The sequence below is a fragment of the Pyricularia pennisetigena genome, chromosome 3 (assembly GCF_004337985.1).
Source record: "Pyricularia pennisetigena strain Br36 chromosome 3, whole genome shotgun sequence".
NCBI classification, from domain to species: domain Eukaryota; kingdom Fungi; phylum Ascomycota; class Sordariomycetes; order Magnaporthales; family Pyriculariaceae; genus Pyricularia; species Pyricularia pennisetigena.
The window spans coordinates 1,681,269-1,700,798 of NC_043742.1; the positions used below are offsets into that span (position 1 = coordinate 1,681,269).

A 19,530-nucleotide genomic window follows, 5' to 3' on the forward strand; every position below is an offset into this window, starting at 1 on the left:
AAGATCGACAACTAGCGCAACCCTTTCAACTTGATGGCTTTAGTTGGTAATGATAGTAGATCGCCTTTTCTAAGAATGTGTGCGAGGCTTGAACACAAGTCACAATACTCAGTCGCGTTCGTATGAATATGGACCCCGGAACTCGGACAGGCCTCTGTACTGCTAGGCTCAGGAAGTATGTGGCTGTCAAGCTTAGCAACATGCCTGTCTTTGGAGAAGCTATGGAACTCTCCTCATCAGCCACATTATCCAAAAAAAGACACCGAGGTCCGCGACAGTCTTGCATGTCGAGATGCATGAATGCTATAACTTGCTGTCTTGGCTACAGATTTGCATACAAGAATCAAGTGCAGTACCTTAGCCTGCCTTGATGTTAGAAAAGAAGCCCGACATATCCTTGTTCTCAATCTACTCCTTGGGCTCGAGAGGGAGGTTCATCGTACTGCTCCCGAACGCAGGCTGGTATATACCAACCAATATTGGGGACTCATATGCCGCTCTGCACTGCAGCTACAAGAATCTCATGCCGCTTGGGTTACTGCGCATAAATAGCAAGAATTCACGTGGCCCAGCTGAAATCTGCGGGGGGCCAAGCACTTTCTCTTCGAATGTTTCTCCTGAGCCGGCTATTTCAGCCGTGGACACCCCCATGATGGCCCTTGCAAAAGTTTTTGCTGCATTGAAAAAGTCCTCACCGCTTCGTTTACACTGACACCCCCTCCTCTCAAACGAAAAGTACAAAGGGCCCTGGTGAGACCGCGAGCTATGACAAAATGCCCCACGGAGTGTCGCGTTTTCTCAGGCCAGATATGACAACGGAGGCGATGGCTGGGGGCTGCTGGAAAGGGGTGGTTCTGCTGTCTCTCTGGCCGCTCCCAGACAATGCCGAGGAGCATCACTGTATTGTCTTTGGTGGCGTGATACAGCAGGCTCAGAACCGCTCCTCGGGATCATGGTACCGTCTGGTTGGAGGAAGGGCCGAGAGCCTGGTTCAGACGAGCCTGTTGTTTTGTTTTCTTTGTCTCATATGAGTGGGAGCCATCTCCCGGAAGCTAGCAGCAAGTGGACGGTATCATGGCTCAGTCCTGGTGCAACGTAGTATCAGAGCGTCCATCCTGCTTCGAGGTCAAGATTCCATCTCTACAACGCCGCCTGCGCGTACTTCCACACAGCGGGGTCATGTTTAATCGCAGTGCGAGGACCTTCGGATCCTAAGATCGACTGCAGGCAATTCGGAAAGGTATAGTCGGTACCCATTGCCCCTCGACAATTTTCACCCTTGCTCTACAATCCTGGGGGCCATGGATGATGTCTTGGTTCTCGCTTGCTTGCTTGGCTGGCCCGTTAGTTCAGCCGCTCCTCTTTTTTCACTTCTTCAACGGCAAGAATCTGGGTGGACGGCGGCAAACGGCGGATAAAGAGTCGACATGGAAAGCGAGAGGGGGAGCCAGGGGGAGCCAGGGGGTGTAAATGGCGCGCGAGGATTGTCCCGGGAGTGCGCAGATGGACAATGTTACTAAAGACCCTTTTCTACAGCCTGGGGCGGAAGTTTCTGGCCTCTGTGGCGGGGAGACGAGGCGCTACTGGTTGCTGGACACCATACATACCGAGATTCTCTCCCTCTTCCCTTTATCTACCAACCCTAGGAGGGTTCCACTCCACCTTCAACATGATGACAATAGGGCGTCCTTGACTGTGTACGTGTCCAGGCCAGTGTGGGCTCCATGTCTTGTGGCGATTCCAGCCTGCTGTCCCACCACACTTTGGGGCTGATTGCCAGCCCTCCAAGAATGTTTTTTGTCTTGTTAATCTTTGTGGACTTTGTGGGTAGGAGGATGTCTTGCAAAGAGTCCTCATGGCCCTCCATCCGAAGATGGAAGAGCACGGTTGGCCAGTGATGTAACAGCAGTACTCTCTCATGAAGCCTTCCCCGGTGTGTCTTTCATTGAAGTGTAAGTGTCCAGGCCCTGTGTCGAGAGCTGTCATAACCATTGCTTGGTTGCCTTGGTCAAGGGGAACAGGTGCCCTAGTCATCCCGATAGATCCGAATCTTGGAACGGAGGTTTAGTTTCTTATATGCGGTCTGACTGTAGAATGAATGGCACATCCTGCTCTCTAGATACACTGCGTCACTACAAATAGCAAGCTCAAATGACTCTTGATACTCCTCCGCTTCTCGAGAACAACGCTGTATTTGCCTCTGCACTTTCCAGCGTTTAGGCACATCACAAGATCTAGATATCATCGATGTTTATTTAGATCCGCGACTTGTTTCGAAACTTGGTAGGATACCTCCCCACAACACTAACAGAATGCTCCTATAATGTCCAGCCTGGAACTACCTGGGAGACTATAAAAATCTCGACAAATTGATGCTAGTCAGTGACTCAATCCAAGGCCCGGCGATTCACCCATCTTTGCTCCGAAAGAGGCCATGTGTCAGCATCTCGAAGCAGGCGGCGTCAAGGCTGTTGAATAGATATCCTGGCCGTGGGTAAAGATAGAAGCACTTGAAACCAAGACTGGCCAGTCCTCAGCTGCAAAGTCAAGCAACAGCCAGTCCAGAGCAAGTGATCGAGTCCCAAAGGTGATGAGCGGTACATATGTCAGGTAGGTTCAGTGGAAGTGTTAATGCCAACGTCAGTATCTAGAGAAACAAGTTGTTGGGGGCCAAGAGGCAGCAAAGGAATCATCGCAAATGGCACTCAATGGTCCTCATGAAGCCCATCACGAAATCGCATTGTATTTGCTACACAACTCATTCCACAAGCATTCAACTACACTTGGTCTTTTACTTTAGTGATCACACTCAGTCAGCTTACATCCGTACCATCCGCTGGATCCCCTAATCTGCTTACACCGTGCTTTGCAGTTCGGTACGTTCATAGAAGGGTCACTGGGAAAAGCTGTTTTGAGAGTTAGACTTGAAGGGCTTTGATGGCCCATTTCTTAGTCTAGTCATGCAGAACAGTGTTGACAACGGCTCGGCGTTAGATTATTTCCCCAAACTTGACTGTTTTCACCGTAGCTATAGTGCTCCCTTGATTTTGCACTTTTTTTGGTGAATCAAGCAATCAAGCGTAACAGAACATCAAAAAGCTTTTTTTCTTTTCTTTTCTTTTTTTTTCTTTCTTTGCTGCAATTTTTGAAGCAGTTTTGGGAGAACCTTGGAGAGCACATCCGATGAACCCAATTTGTCAGTACACGGTTTTTAATGTAGCTGACTATGTGTAGACTCGGATAGGGAAAGGGGAGCCCTAAGAGTGGGAAGAGAACAGAGGTCAAGTAGAGATGGGACGACTATATATGGCCTGACCCAGTAATAAGATCGGTGAAATTCGACGCAAGCTAAAACTCAATTGCAAAGATGAATCTGCAGAGTGCCCAAGAAGTTTAGAAGACATGAGGCGCCGGCATTGATTAAGTCGTAGGCGTTGAACCGCTAGCGCCACTCTACCCCGTCCCTACCCCACCAACAGCTTAGCACTCCCAAGGCACGGGAAGCTTCCCATAGCTCCGCGCTTGGTAGGGAGGACGCGCTGGGCGCAAAACGACATCATCGAGACGCGTTATATGGACCCCACCCAATTCAGCACAGCAACTACGAAATTCCAAAGAAAACAACACCCAAGATCAACAAAGCGCCAAACCAGTTTTCTGCAACACTACAAAATTGCTTGTCTCCACTTGCCGACATAGCTTGTTTTGTTTCTTTTCAAAATCGCTTGGTACGCGGATTCATCGCTCGATCAATCACATGAGGAGCATCCTCCCAGATGGAGCAATTCCTCCGCGACTGGAGACAAGATGCCCTGAACAAGGCCCAGTACGAATCTGCCATCTTTGTCGGCGACAAGCTACTGGCCATAACAGGTACGTCAAGTCGCTAGCTTGCCACCAACATTTCTTCCTCTTTGCCTGCCCGCCACGTGCCCGCCAGCCACGAAAACAACCACCTCAACCCCGCTCAAAGCTGACGGACCATCTCTCACTTGGTCGCAGGTGACGACAAGGACGCTTTCTGGCTGGCCCAGGTCCATTTCGCCTCGGGCAGCTATACTCGTGCTCAAGCTCTGCTCTCAAAGTCCGACCTCGTATCCCGCAATCCCTCATGCCGTTACCTCTCTGCACACTGCTTGATCAAGCAAGGCCAGTATGATGAAGCCCTCAACGTCCTTGGCGATCGCAACCCTACCCACCTGATTCCGACCGCGTCCAACAAGAGAAGGGCACGTGGTGCCGATGCCGCCGCGAGGTCAAAACAGCCCTCAACGGGATTTTCCCGGAGTGCCGCCAACACGACAGGCGCAAAGTCTTCACTGTCCCTGGACAGACAGCACCAGCGGGACGATGAGGCGGCAGCCGCAGCGGAGGAGGAGGGCGCACTTGTGCGCCGCTACGAGGCCGGCATGTGTTACCTGCGAGGACTCTGCTTCGCCAAGCAGAACGCCTTCGACCGCGCCAAGGAGTGTTACAAGGACGCTGTCCGCATCGACGTCCAGTGCTTTGAGGCCTTCCAGCAGCTGACCAAGAACCATCTCATGTCGCCCGACGAGGAGTGGCAGTTTCTCGAGTCGCTGGGCTTTGACTCGATCCGCGTTAGCACCCCAGGAGGGGAAGGCGACGATGATGCCTCGGCCGAGGCTGCAACCTTTACCAAGATGCTCTATAGCACGCGCATCTCCAAGTACAGAAATCCGGACGCTTTCCAGACGGCCGCCGAGTCGCTGTCAAGCCACTACGGCCTCGCCAACAACCCGGACCTGCTTCTAGCGCGCGCGGATCTCCTCTACACTCAGTGCCGATACAAGGACGCCCTGGGCATCACGGGGAGCATCCTCGACGCTGACAAGTACAATTTTGCCGTCTACCCGCTCCACCTGGCGTGCCTACACGAGCTACGCATGACAAATGTCCTCTTCCTCGTCGCGCACGACCTGGCCGACCATCATCCCGAGGAGCCCTGCACCTGGCTCGCGGTCGGCATCTACTACTTCAGCATCGGCCGCGTGGCCGAGGCTCGCCGCTACTTCAGCAAAGCCAGCATGATGGACGCACACTTTGGCCCGGCCTGGATAGGGTTCGCGCACACGTTTGCCGCAGAGGGTGAGCACGACCAGGCCATATCGGCCTACAGCACCGCCGCGAGGCTCTTCACCGGCACGCACCTGCCTCAGGTCTTCCTGGGAATGCAGAACCACGCCATGAACAACATGACGGTGGCCGAGGAGTTTCTCAAGACTGCCTACGGCCTGTGCCGCGAAGACCCGCTTCTTCTCAATGAGATGGGCGTCGTATTTTACCACCAGGACCGCCTCAAGGACGCCGCCGCCATGTTCCGCCGCGCCCTCGACGTGGCCGAGGCCAACGACGGCGACCCTCAAGCATGGCTATCGGCTCGAACCAACCTGGCCCACGCACTGCGCCGCCAGCGTCACTTCAACCAGGCCCTCGACCAGTTCGACGAAGTCTTGCGTCTGGGCGGCAAGGACCCGGCCATATTCTGCGCAAAGGGCTTGATCCACCTCGACCAGGGCCGGCCCGGGGATGCCGTCGTTGTCCTGCACGAGGCGCTCGCCATTAGCCCGCAGGACCCCATCGCCACCGAGCTGCTCAACAAGGCCCTCGAGGACACGGCCGGGGCGAGCCTCTTCGGCGGGGAAGACGGGGACGATGACGACGACGCCCTCGGCGCCACGGGGCCAGACATAGCTGCTTTTGAACGGGGCCTCGTAGAGCGTGACCGCGCTTTGCGGGAGCAGAGGAAAGCGAGGGCGGCGGCCGCCGCTGTGGCTGGGGCGTCAGGGAGGCCGACGCGGGACAAGGGCAAAGGGAAGGAGAGGGCGGGGACGAGGCACCGGAGGAGGGAGAGTCTGATGGATATGAGCGACATCGAATAATGCGCTTTGATAAAACTCGCGGTTTGGTGGAAGGGGAAAAGAACAAGTAGGGGTACCTGTTTCAGGAAAAGGAGAGGAAAGCCTGCGGGGATATGAGTAGAGATATGGGATGATCATGATCAGGGATTGGAAGCTTTTTTTTTTTTTTTTTTTTTTTTTTTTTTTGGGCACGGCGTTTTTTTATGGCGGAGGAACAGGTGGGCCTTGTTAACTTTTATACCTTATCTATCTAGATGGATGCCAGATGTTCATGGCGATGCAAGACACGAGTATATTCTTAGGCCTCCAGACCTACAACAACAAATGGAAATGATTCATCACCGGATTAGACTCGTAAAAAAAAAAAAAAAAAAGCCCATCTTCACGCGTTGAGAAACCTAGTCAATGTACATATCGACGAATGGGTTGGACAAAATAAACTATTCTTTTTTGCTTCTTCTTTCAGATCTTTTTGCCTTTTAGCTTGTATCGTACAGAGCCAGCTATATACCAATCCAATGAATCGGCTACAAGGAGCGGTGAGGTATCTTGCAACAAAAAAAGTCCCGTGTGCCGCAACCGCCGACCAAAACCTCCCCCCCTCTCTACCTCGGCCACTTCACATGTCTAATAAACAGGTAGATATTTAGCCTCGAGCAAGAAGAATTGGCCTCCACTTTTGTGCAGAGATGAATATTCTTCGTGAATAGACTCTAACAGAAGAAAAGAAAGGACGGCCCCAAAGTCTAAATGCATGACTTTTCACTCAAAGAAAAATACATTTAAAAATAGCAAACATATTGTTACATTCGCCGCACGAGGAAGGTACATCAAGAGCAGAAAGGTATCGAGCGGGTGAGGGGATCAAAACTCCTAGCCTGCCCGAGCAGACCCGACCAGAAAATGCAAAATTATGGCCGCCAACAGCTGTTACCTCCTGTCCTCAATCGCCTTGAACGCAGCAGGCTGCACCGGCCCTTCCCCACCCTCGGGAGCCGGGGGCGACGGGGGTGCCGGCGGGTCCCTGAGGTTCTCGCCCGTAGGTAACGGCGACTTGCCGCCGTTTGTGCCGTCAAAGTACTTTGAGAACTCCTCCTTGTCAGGCCACTGTCTGGGTCCCAGCAACCTTACGATATCATCCCTGGTCAGCTGCTCACGTCGGAGCAGCTCCTCGGCGATGATGCCGATCTCGGCCTTCTTCTCCGTCAGCAGGTCGCGGCACTTCTTGTAGGCCTCATCCACAATCCGTCGCACCTCGGCGTCGATCGTCTGAGCGGTCGACTCGGCGAACGGCTTCTGAATCTGGTTCGGGTCCTGGTTGAAGTGCAGCGGGCCGAGCTTTTCCGACATACCCCACTGCGTCACCATGGTGGTTGCCATCTGTGTGACCTTCTTGAAATCGTCCGACGCACCGGTCGTCACAGTCGGGAAGTGCAGCTCCTCCGAAACGCGCCCCCCGAGAGTCATAGCCATGCGATCCATAAGCTGGTTAACAGTCATCAGGTATGCATCGCCCGAAGGCAGGTACTGCGCGTAACCCAAAGCACCCGAGCCGCGAGGGATGATGGAAACCTTGAGGAGAGGGTCTGCCCATTGGAAATACCATCCACATACGGCGTGACCGGCCTCGTGGTATGCCACCGTGCGCTTCTCTTCGGGACCAAGAACCAGGGATTTACGCTCCAGGCCGCCGATAACTCGCTCAATGGCGCGCTCGAAGTGCACCATTGTGACGCTCTCTGCGTTGTCTCTCGCAGCTGTTTAGATAAGAAGTAGATGGTTAATAAGATAACAGACTTGAAGGTGTGTTTTACAGTATTTATATAAACAGGCGACTTACCGACTAGTGCAGCTTCATTAACGACGTTGGCAATGTCGGCACCAGCAAAGCCCGGCGTCAGAGCAGCAAGGCGGCCGCACAGGTATTCAAAATCCTCCTTTGTAAGAATCCGAGCCAGGTGCACCTTAAAAATGTCGGCACGGCCCTTCATGGTCGGCCGGTCAATGTGGATGTGCCTATCGAATCGACCAGGTCGCATCAGGGCCTTATCCAGAATGTCGGGTCTGTTGGTACCGGCGAGCACAACGACCTGCTCATTGCTGTTGAAACCGTCCATCTCGGTCAAAATCTGGTTCAGCGTGGCCTCGCGCTCGTCATTGCCACCAAAGCGGGCACCCGAGTCACGCGCCTTGCCGATGGCGTCGATTTCGTCGATGAAGATGATGCAAGGGGCGTGTTTGCGCGCCTCCTTGAACAGGTCTCGCACACGAGACGCACCAACACCAACAAACATTTCGACGAACTCTGAACCACTGACGCTGAAGAAGGGCACCCCTGACTCACCGGCCGTAGCCTTGGCAAGGAGCGTCTTACCTGTTCCCGGAGGACCAGACAGGATGGCACCACGCGGGATCTTGGCGCCCAACCGAACGAATTTTTCTGGTGTCTTGAGGAAGCTCACAAACTCGACAATTTCTTGTTTGGCCTCGTCTGCGCCGGCCACGTCGGCAAACTTGACCTTGACGGCGGACTCGTGGGTGTAGGGCTTGGCCAAGCTCTTTCCGAACTTGAACGGGTTCCCACCGCCGCCTCCGACACCACGCCTAGAGATCCAGGCCAAAAGCCCGACCAGCAACAGTGTTGGGGCAAAGCTCATTATGAGGCTTCCGATCATGGACGGCCTCTCATAGCTGATTGGAATCTGCTCCGAGGGTGGGATCCCAAGCTCTGCCTGTGCTTCTTCGATCTTGCGCTCAAACGAGTCCCTGGACCCAATAGAGAAGTAGACGCGCGGCGTCAGCATCTCACCGCTTGTAGCCCGGGCCGCATCAGGGTTGAGGTCGACCCTAACGGTGTCGCCCGAAACAGTGAGCTTCTGCACCAAACCCTTGTCGAGGTACTGGCTGCGGAACTCCTGCCATGTGATCTCCTTACCGCCTTGGGAGTCACTAGTGAGCATCCACAGCGCAATAAAGCCAAGAATCACTGCTGAAGACTTCCAGTCAGGCTGCGGTGGCGGGCTTCCTCTGCCCTTCTTTTCTTGACTGTCGCCAGAACTAGGACCTCGTTGGCCTCCTGGCGGCGGGTTTGAAGAAAATAGGTTGGATGCGTTTTGCACAGTCTTGTCGAGCTTCGCCTTCTCGCTTTCCGGCAGGCGAGAAACGTCCAGGTAGGCCCTTCCCAACATTGTAAGATCCATAAAGTTGATTCCGGATTTCATGTGCTTCTGAATCAACTCCTTCATTGCAGGGGGGACACCATGCTTCTGGGCACATTCTGCAAAGACTTTCATGCTTGCTTGCTGATTCTTTGGGAGCATCTCCACGATGGCCAAGAAGGCCTGCTTTTCCTCCTCGCTGACCTGCACCCAGCCTTTGACCAGGTCTTCGGGAGAGCTCGATTGCTGTGAACCCTGGCTTTCTTGGCTCTCCTGGGACTTCTCAGTAGCTGGAGCGTTCTTGTCGCTTGTTTCATTGATTCGGACAGCAAAAAGATCCTCCGGCGGTGGCTTACTGTGCTCACGGAGCACGTCAACCAGATATAAACCATCCATAAAGCCTAGCCCGGGACCTAGGTGCTTCTGTGCAAAATCCTTGGCAACCTCGGGTGCGCCGCGTTGCTCCCATACGTCGACCCATCTGTGGAAATTTTGTCTTCCCGCTTCGTCCATATCAGAGGCCAGGTCACGTAGTGAGTCGGCCTCTTCCTTTGTGATACGCACATGTCCTTCTAGCAAAGGCAACTCTCTTGCTTCTGCTGGCGTTGCTGCATCGGATGGGGTGGGCTTGTTAGGCTTGATGCTGCTTTGGCTATCATCCTTCTTCTCTGGTTGCTCAGATGGGTTGTGGGATGATAGGAGCCGCGCGTTATGATTGAACGACCTCAGCGAGCCGACAGCACCGACACGGTATGTCCGGGGGAGCCGGACGGCATGGAAGCTTGGCAGTCGTGGCGATGCCCGTAGCAGTATGGGAACAGACTGCCCGGCGGCCAGTTGCCTGGGGACAAGTCTTAGTAGCCGCGACATGGCGATTGTGCGTTCTCGGTGGAGGAGTACGTTATGGCTGGCGGGTGGGTTGGTGGCGCGATTCTCTAAGGGCCGAGTAACATTGAGAACGCTTCAAGCGAAAATTTGGGAAAGGCCAGTGTGAGTGCCGTGCTTGGTTGAGAATATGGTAATGGCTCAGGGCCGCTTGCACTAAAGTGAAGCTGACAGCCCTACGCTTGAACGTCGATGGCTGTCGCGAGCTATCGAGCGTGGGGTTTTGGGGGTGATTTGGCTGGATGGTCAGGTATGTCCAGCGTATGACAGGCAGATGAGGCAAGCTGTGGATGGAGCTTGAGCTTGACGTCGCGCGGCAGAATCGGACTGATCCGAGATTCCGCCCCATTCTGTGGTCACGTGGGGCATTTTCAAAAGTGGTTTCGTCACCAGCTCGGAACAATCGGACTTAAGTCGACCAGCCAGCCTGGTCAGGTTGTTGGGGGGCAAAGCAAGATATGATTTCTAAAGAAATTCACAAGTTGGTATCTGGTCAGATAATAGTATGGAATTTTTTTTTTTTCTCTTTCGATTTTGGTTCTCTAGCAATACACGGAAAGCTGTACAATATGTGGAAAGCTATGCAACGACTGCATCCTTGTCCACAACTGTTTCAACGTTAAAAAGCGCCACATTGGTGGCATCAGTGAACAGACATTGACTTGGAGCCAAACGTGCTTAATACGCATGCATGACATGCGGACCTAAACCACGTTCATAACTAATCACGTATGGACCGCTTTCGAATCCATATAGAGATTTACACAGTTCGACGGCTTCTATGCATAGAATCTTGAAAATAAACAAAATAGTAATAGACGCCTATTAACACCATTCCGTACGCCCATGCCTTGCTATGTAGGTATTCATCGGCGGATCATTTTCACGAGTTTCCAATTACATCCCGGAACCGTAAAAACAACACCCGCCGTCCCTTATTCACATCGAGTTTTATGGAAATTCCATAATCCTTCATATTAGCAACAGACTTGAGCAAGTCGGTCCAAATGCCTGGGGGCCGGCGTTAGAGATATGCCCGACTTGATCTTCAAATAGACAATCGAGATCCAGTATCATCTCAGCCCCTCACAAGCTGAAATATGCAATGACAAAATGGTTTTGGCCTGCCATCCCTAGACCTTGGCAGCCTTTGTCTAGTGCATAGTCCTGTCATACGGCGCAGCGGGGAACTGAGCTGGCCTGTCGTCGTAGGGGTCATGTGCAGCAGCCGGCGGGGCATACATGGTCGGTCCGGATGGACCAAGTCCGCCAGGACCTGGCGAGGGTCCACCAACAGGAGGAGTGTAGCCAGAATGGTCGCCGAAGGGGCTGTTCTCGCGCCTGCCCTGCTCGAACGGGTTGGCCTGACCAGCGATGGGCTGCGGCTGCCGTCCGTAAGAGTCGTCGTTGTAGGGGCTGCTCGTCCTGCCGCCGTAAGCACTGCCGGTCCTGCCATGTGCGGAGCTGTAACTCTGCTGCTGGCTAGCCGCGCCGCCGTAGCTCGTGCTGCTGTACGCTCCAGGGCCAGTTTCGATGTCGTCGCGGCCCGGGTCGAGCGGGTGGTGCTGGTCGTGGTCGTCACCGTGGATCGGGGCGTAGGCATCGTCGCCGTGGGGCGCCATAGAGAATGCGGCCTTGTCCGGATCGATATTCTGCGGGTTCCCCCCGCCGCCGCCGATTCGGTCGTAACCAGGTAGTTTGCCGTGGAACTGATAGTACTTGAGGCTGTAGATGCTGAAAAATGTCGACCCGGCGAAGAACAGGCAGACAAAAAATCCCAGGCCCACAATCGCCTTGCTCTGCCCGCAGGCGGTGCCGCACAGGTTAGCCGTATTGTACGCCGCCTGGGTGGCAAAGGCCGAGAGCCAGATGATGGTGTAGATCGAGTCGACTGTGATCATGACGTGGGGCTCGGCCAGGTGTCGTGTTCGTGGTGCCCGTGGTGCGCCTATGAGGTAGATCCATGCTGGTATCGAGAGGAAGAACTGCGGTGGCCGAAGAGGTTGATTGTCAGACTTTTGCTGCGTTCATGTTGTAATGGCTGTTGAAGTACAAGATTCGGGGTATGGTTATTTATCAAACGTACTACTGCGAATGTCCAGCCAACATTGCCGTTAATTACCGAGCCTTCTGCACGGAAGACGATGATCTCTAGGATCCAGGCGATGAGAGCAAAGACGATCTGGGCAACGTGCAAGGCCAGCTTGATGCCCGGCACCTTATCGGCATCGAACTCAATATCCTCCCACACCATGTTTGCGAGGGATGTGTTCCCCGAAATGCAAATATAGCTGATGCAGTCGAGTTTTTGGTTGTTTATGTGACGTGAGGATTTCGCGCCGTTGGCGTCTTGGGCTTGTAGCGAGTGTATTGAGTTTTCAGTTATGGGATGGTTGAAACGCTGGCACTAAGCTGGATCTGGTTTGACAGCAGGCCGTTTGGAAGGAATAAATGAGGACAAAGCTTGAAATCCAATTTCTGTCGCCCCAAGTCTTCAGTATTCGTATCGTTTTTGAACAGGTGAAAAAAGGGGTCTTCGCTTTCTTTTGCACAAGGAAAAGAAAGTTATGCAGAATGCGGAATGCAAAAATTGCGAAACGAAACAAATCGTAGAGAGGTGAAGCTAAGGCACACAGAAACAACGAGAATGGATGGAGCCAGACTGGAAATCAACGATGCGACCTTTACATTGCAGACCGTAGGCGTGTGAGGTCATCATGTAATCCTTGGTTGTGGGGGCTATTCTGAATAAAAACAGGAGCCTAAAAATGGGTCTCACGGCAAAGAGGAAACGCGTCTCGGGCTAGGGGGGCTGCGTTTGACTCTGCCAGGGCGGCGCAGCAACAACTTACTTTGGTCGATCTGTCGTATAAAGACCCAGTCAGGCATTTGTTTCTTTCCACTGGTGACTATGGCCATCCCCCAAAGGCAGACAGACCAACCAAGTTTGAGCTTAGTCTTCTTCTCTGCACCGTCAATGGATGGCCAAGACCTGGACTGCATTCGTTGCTACCCTTGCCGCTGCGACTGCATGCAAGCAAGCAAAGCCACTGGGCTGCCGCGTCCCCTTTCAACCAAAAATCTGCCCACGGGCCCTGGCGGGTCTTCTTGGTTGCCCGGGGCTGCGCCTCGCGCTAAGCACAAGGAGGCCAAATGCAGTCAATTCATTCACCCAAATCCCCTCAGCCCTGGGCGGCTAGCCAAGACAACTATACCTAGCTTTGCGGCAATTGGGACAGCCCCGGAAGCTCAGCTCCTGCAACTGAGACTTTCCTGCATCCAAGATGTTTTGTTCGACGAAAGTAAATACTCCTTGGAGGAATAGTGGGGGAGTTCCTGGGAACCGAAAAGGAAACAAACGCAACACACCTGGAACAACAGAAAAGTCTAAATTTAAGATGCTTTCCTACCCAAAATCCGGGATGCCTCCCTTAAGCCAGCCATCTCAACTTTCGGCAGCATCCGCATCGAACTACCTTGTTATTTATATCTAACATCAGGCGCCTGTCAACCTGTTACCGTACTACGGGATGTGGTTCCTCGTTGGTGCTGCACCAGCGATCCATGCAATCAATAGGAATGGATGACAGGCGAGGTTCCTTGGCTGGCAGCAGATGGCGTCTATTGCCTGCACTTGGGCCCAGTTCCTTCCCAAAAGCTGACCGGCCAAGTCGGCGTCTTCTGCATCCCTGGGTTCATCTGCTAGACGCACCCGTTCCATATCAAGGCCGTGCGGCTTACATGCAAACGGGCTCACGGTTGCTCCGTACGGAATTGACGATCAGCAACGCCAAGGCTTAGTCTGATTTTGGTCGAGATTCTAGGTCAATCTTATTTGACCGTTGCTAAGCGGGATATCGTATCTTGGAGCAAGCTTCCGGTCTTTCCTGCACTTGGCCCCAACCCAACATCGAGAGCATTCAATAGTCAGGTATTATAGAATTCTTATCAGAAAATGCATCGCTGTTTGAGTACACAAGCATTGGATCCCTTGTTCAACCCGATACAGCCATAACCCCCAAGGACTTGCTGCCCAGACTCTCTGTGTAAATTAAGTATGTCTCTGGAGTGTCAAGTAAAATCCGAAGATCTTCTCATGCTGTTTGACTGGCATATCACACGCTTTTTTGTGATGGCTTCAATACCTGTTGTGGACATGTTTGGGGAGGGAGAGAAGGGTAAAGATCATCGACCAAGGTCGACAACTGTTGACGCTGAAACTGAATACCCATTCCACCCTAGAGTCCAGACACCAAATTGGAAGACCCTGCGGGGACGATCCTGAGGATGCATGCTGATCATCCCAGGTTTATTCCAGGTCTAGAAATGGTTCTACAAGATCGCCCAGACCTGGAGATCGATATCTATTAATTGTCACCCACACTACTTAAAGATTGCAATGCTTAATGGGGACACAAAAACACAGTATCGGCTTCAATGTAATGGAGGACTTTTACTACTGTCTCGAAAGCAAAGGCAACTTAGCTGCTGACTTGCATATAAGTTGGTCAGGTCGCAGTAGCTCCCGTTGTGGATTCCGCGGACAAAATGTTGCGACACTGGCAAATTTTCGCTGTGGGGGCTGCTGGAAGCGATGCGCAGTTTATAAGTGTTCGGCATGTTGGCGGCATGTTGCCTACTAATTATTTGCCAAGAGGTTTCGATCCTGATACAAGTCGTTTTGTGGTATGGTTCAATCGATTTCTGACCCGATATAGAAAGAGGCTTTTCACCACTGAGATCTCGAGTGCTAGTAGGCCGCCAATCTACAAAATGATGTGCGTCATTTCAGCTGCAAGATCGCACACATCGGGATCATTCATTGCTTTGATCGACCATTGCATGTGGCATCATCGACAGGTCATGACTTCAAGACTTCATAATGACCCTTTCATGTATATATAATTATGGGGCTCTTATACCTGAGATATGCATACAAATGTTTATCGAAGGTCTGACCGTGAGAACAACAACTCGTTGATTATTCCCTGACCACATAATGAATTTTTCGTTGAGAATCACCCGCAGCCTGAGATTGAATCAAGCAAAAATTCCAATTCCTAGCAACACGCACAGATACCGCAAAATGTCATCCATCCTATCTGGCAGCAACACCTTTAACCCCGACAAGGACATACCTGACTTGTCTGGCAAGGTACGTCCCCTCCAGATTGCAATATAAGTGGGAAATAAACATGTTCTGATATCTCCCAACAGCACTACATAGTGACTGGAGGGTCTGCCGGAATAGGTTTTGGTATTGCCGCACATTTGCTGCAGCACAAAGCCGACAATGTCACCATCTTGTCGAACAAGGAGGATCATGCACAATCGGCGCTCGAAGAGCTGAAGGAATACGGAGATGCATCCAAGGCTCACTGGGTCAAGTGCGATCTTGAGGATCTCAAGTTTACAGAGAAGGTCGCCAATGAGTTGGCTAGCTCGCAGGACAAGCTTGATGGAGTCAGTGATGCCTTTATTGCATCTCTTAACGTACAAACCTCTATAATAGCTGACAAAAATACACCCACCAGCTCGTTCTCAACGCAGGTCTCGGCGTTGGGGTATACAACGAAACAAAAGACAAGGTGGATTCCCACTTCCAAGTCAACATCCTCTCGCAGTTCCTCCTCCTGAAAAAGCTCCTTCCTCGCCTGCAAAAGACACCAGGTGCGCGCCTGGTCTTCGAATCCTCCGACCTGCACAAGGCCGCCGACGGCAGTGCGCAGTTCAAGGACGAAGCCGAGATCAACACCGACATCGGCCCGACCCAGCTCTACAACCGGACCAAGCTCGCCCTGATCTTGCTCGCCCGGGCACTGCAGCGGAGGAAAGAAGCTGGCGAGCTGGGCTTCCAGCCCGGCCAGAGCGTATTCATCAACGCCGTGCACCCCGGCGCCGTCGCGACGGACCAGCAGCTCCAGGCTGAGGAGGCCTACGGCACGCTCGGCGTGGCCGGCCATGCCCTCGTCAGGCCGTTCATGAAGGATCCCGTCTCGCAGGGATGTCGTCCTGCTCTGTACGCCACGACGAGCAAGGAGATTGAGGAGCAGGGTATCAGTGGGCAGTATATTGTGCCGGACAAGAAGGTGACGAGCCCGAGCAGCAAGGCGCAGGATGATGAGCTTGGCGAGAGGTTGTGGAACCTTATGGAGCAGATGTTGAAGGATAGGCTGGGTTAAGAGCGCCAGTGCCAGGCTGGATACCTATACCCAATTAGAAATGCGTATACAGCACGAGATGACGTGAATAAGATCAAGCTTGCAGTCAAATACCATTTGCTGCGCTTTTTTATTGTTCTTTTCCCTCTATTCTAGTTTTCTAATTGAAAACAAAACCGTTTGATAAATTTTTGATTGGCTTTTGTTGGGGATCACATGTGTTGGGACTGACCCTATCGTAGGCGGTCTTCTCACCGCACGTTTGTTGCGCCTGTAAATCGTTGTTGCTGCCCTTGAAGTCACGCTGCTGGAGCAACCCCCACAGTATGCCTTTTCTTTCGAGCATATTGGGACTTACTCAATCACAACAAATCCAGCAGTAATAAATGCAGTCTAGATTGTAACTCTCTCCTACTCGGCTGAGGTTTGTACCAATAAAGTTCGAGCGAAATAACGAAGAACTGTATTGCAAAATTCTCCTCTCGTCACGCCCTATTCAACCCAGGTTCGAGGTCAGATCGGTGATGTCAAGAGTAGCAATCTCGGTGTAGACCATAATGTGGTCCAACGTGGCTACGCATGCATGGAGCATTGATTGTGCTTCAGTCACTTCCGAGTCAGCGTATCATGCAGCGTGTGCTGCCTCATGAGCGAGATGCACACAAGCGCCAGCAGACCGAGACTGAGCGCCATGTACCAAACACCGGAGAAGCCCTCCATAAAGGAGTCAATAACGCCATCCTTCCACCCGTCCGGCAACCTTTTGAGCTCGCCGAGGTCGTCTCTTATGCGCGTAATCTCCTCGGCCGCACCCGGAAGGTGACCAAAGCGCTGCCAAAGCCCCTTGCGCAGCTCGTTCTGGTGGATGGCGGATGCGATGGTGATGCCGAGCGTCGAGCCGATGGAGCGAAAGGCGTAGGTGGCCGCGGTCACTACCGCCTGCTGAGAGTGGTCGACCGCGGCCACGCATGCCACCATGGTGATGGTCAGCATGGCGCCGTAGCCCGTGCCGACCAGAAACAGGCCGGCCATGGGCGTCCAGCTGTTCGAGTCCCTCCCCAGGGTGCAGATCACCACGAGCCCGGCGACCTTGATCAGCAGCACGGTTATACCCAACCCGACGTACTTGCCAGTTTTCTTCATGGCATAGCCGCCTACTACGGAAGATATGGCCGTCCCTATAGGTGTACCGATCAATCGTAGCCCTGAATCAGCGGCGGTGTAGCCGAGAACCTGCATGTAGAGAGGAATGTAGAAAATGACCATGAAAATTGCCATGGAGCAGAAAAGGTTGGTGAAGCAAGCTGTGAGTATGGTCCGATCAACGAGCAGGCGAACCGGTATGACGGGCTGCGGCGTTCTGGCTTCCCACCACACAAACCCGACAAAGATGACAATCGAAAGTGGAATAGTGGTCAAAACAAGGGGGTGCGACCACGGAACCAGGTTGCCTCCTGCATTAAGCCCCAACAGCAAAAGCACCAGGAACAAGATTGTGAGTGCGACGCCGGTAAAGTCGATCCTTGAGATGAGCGAGCGGTTGGAGACCTTTGGCGGAATTCGGATCAGAGCAAAGCAGAGGGCAGCCGAAATCAGTACAATAGGCACTTGGACGAGGAATGCAAGACGCCAGCCCAAGGCCGTCTTGTCGTTGATGACTCCGCCAAAGACACCACCGAGCATAGCGCCAGAGCCGTACGCAACGTTCCCAATACCTTGGAAAACACCACGCTGCCTCAAGGGGATGAGATCCGACCCCAAAAAGGTCGAGATGGACATGAGCCCACCGCCGCCGATACCGGCAACCACACGGCCGAGGATCATGATTTCACCGGTGTGCGCCAGGCCGCAGATCAGGTTGCCCGCTGCGAACATGAGGTTGCTGAAGACGAGGCCGGGACCGCGACCAAAAATGTCAGTCATGCGGCCCGAGATGGGCTGGAAGGCAGCATTGGCGATCAGATAAGCAGTTGCCAGCCATGACATGAGACTCAGCGACTTGAACTCGCTCGAGATCTGCCCTGAAAGGGTCGCGAATATTGTGCCGTCTACTGCACCCAAAAAGACGCCCACATATGAGGTTCCCAGAATGAAATAAAGCTTCGTTTTGGAAATTGCGTCCTGCACGACTGTGACTTCATCATTTTCGTCCGACTGTTCCGGCGGTGACTGCTGGCCGGGTCCTGGTATACTGGGAACATCGCCATCAAGCAGCGGTGTATGCTCGTTAGCATTGGCGGCTAGTGAAGACATTGTCGACAGTGGTGGGTGGGCTTAATCAGGTATATCCAATGCTTGGCAATGAAGCTGAGAGTTTGGACGGACGAGATAGAAGCAGCGCGTATTGCCGAGACGATTTGGACGCTTCAGCCTACGAGGAGCACGGATTTTGTTCTCTAGTTCTCTGTGCCACTTTCGTCTCCCACGCCTGATATCCTTCAGCTGGTGCCAAAGATTATCCTGAGAAAAGAAAAAGAAAAACGCTTCACAGCAAGCGGCGTGGAAGACTTGACATAACGATGATGATGACTATGCATGAGAGACATGATGCAGCATCTTACGTGAGATAGATAGCCTGGGTAGACGGTTCCCTGACGCTAAGACCAATCGGGCGTGGTATGAGTACTCCAGAACCCCACCTCGGCATGGAACCCCCGAAATCGTCCGACTCGAGGCTCGGGCTCAAGTCCGTCCTTGAATCCCGGGCGGTAATAGATAATAACAACAGCTGAATTCACGTTGATAGTATTTTTTTTATGTTTGCAGAATTTCATGCCTTGGTACTTCGTGACGAGGTAACTTGATTCAATCGTATACTTGATAGCTTCTTCACACGCTGCACCTCCACCTCCGCCTTTGCTCAAACCAATTGAACCTGCACTCGCGCGAGAAATTTGGGTTGGCAGACAGCGTACAACAAAGGATGTGATACTGTGTGAACTGTTCGATCTGCAAATGCCATCCAAACTCTTCCTATTATCTCGATGCTCCGTGCATTATATCTTTACCCAACTATAGAAACAGCTTTGGCTATTCAGCGGTAGGCAGTTTGGTCCTCCTATTAATGACAACATCGAACATACGTCACACGCACTATCTAATAAATCAGTGTTTACCCATATCGGCGCCATCGTTTTTCTCACTGTACTACGTCGAAATGATCCATCAACCAATTGACTTTTTTTCTTCGATTTTTCCCCTTCGCCCCTCGAGTCTAAATTACTCGCCAGATTGGTTGTCAATACTAGCCCAGGCGCTGCAACTGCCAGCCGCTTTTCTGCGCGATGCATATCTCGCCTCCTTGTCCGTGCAAACAAGCGGGTGGTCAGAGTCTTATTCCGTTGCATTAGACGCGACGCGAATGCCAGCCGAGGATGTGCTACCAAAGTTGCGTAAGAGGCCGCGATAGATATTCTCGGCCGTTTTTTTTTTTTTTTTTTTTTTTTT

At 52.6% G+C, this 19,530-nt stretch overlaps 5 protein-coding genes across 5 annotated transcripts; 2 read left to right on the plus strand and 3 right to left on the minus strand.

The window, feature by feature from the left end:
• Positions 1–3,776: 3,776 nt before the first annotated feature.
• On the plus strand, positions 3,777–5,900 carry PpBr36_02350 (uncharacterized protein; the record flags this gene model as incomplete). The annotated part of the gene is made up of 2 exons (XM_029889532.1): positions 3,777–3,873; positions 4,003–5,900. The coding sequence occupies 2 exons, from the start codon at positions 3,777–3,779 to the stop codon at positions 5,898–5,900; spliced, it is 1,995 nt and encodes a 664-aa protein (XP_029754481.1).
• Positions 5,901–6,809: 909 nt separating this feature from the next.
• On the minus strand, positions 6,810–9,907 carry PpBr36_02351 (uncharacterized protein; the record flags this gene model as incomplete). Its single annotated transcript, XM_029889533.1, has 2 exons — positions 6,810–7,636; positions 7,720–9,907. The coding sequence occupies 2 exons, from the start codon at positions 9,905–9,907 to the stop codon at positions 6,810–6,812; spliced, it is 3,015 nt and encodes a 1,004-aa protein (XP_029753922.1).
• Positions 9,908–11,076: 1,169 nt separating this feature from the next.
• PpBr36_02352 (uncharacterized protein) lies at positions 11,077–12,176 on the minus strand (the record flags this gene model as incomplete). Its single annotated transcript, XM_029889534.1, has 2 exons — positions 11,077–11,907; positions 12,009–12,176. 2 exons carry the CDS (start codon positions 12,174–12,176, stop codon positions 11,077–11,079), a joined length of 999 nt encoding a protein of 332 aa, XP_029753923.1.
• A 2,745-nt stretch (positions 12,177–14,921) lies between these two features.
• PpBr36_02353 (uncharacterized protein) lies at positions 14,922–16,104 on the plus strand (the record flags this gene model as incomplete). The annotated part of the gene is made up of 3 exons (XM_029889535.1): positions 14,922–15,077; positions 15,140–15,385; positions 15,457–16,104. The coding sequence occupies 3 exons, from the start codon at positions 14,922–14,924 to the stop codon at positions 16,102–16,104; spliced, it is 1,050 nt and encodes a 349-aa protein (XP_029754483.1).
• A 585-nt stretch (positions 16,105–16,689) lies between these two features.
• On the minus strand, positions 16,690–18,336 carry PpBr36_02354 (uncharacterized protein; the record flags this gene model as incomplete). The annotated part of the gene is made up of 1 exon (XM_029889536.1): positions 16,690–18,336. One exon carries the CDS (start codon positions 18,334–18,336, stop codon positions 16,690–16,692), a length of 1,647 nt encoding a protein of 548 aa, XP_029753917.1.
• Between the last annotated feature and the right edge of the window lie 1,194 nt (positions 18,337–19,530).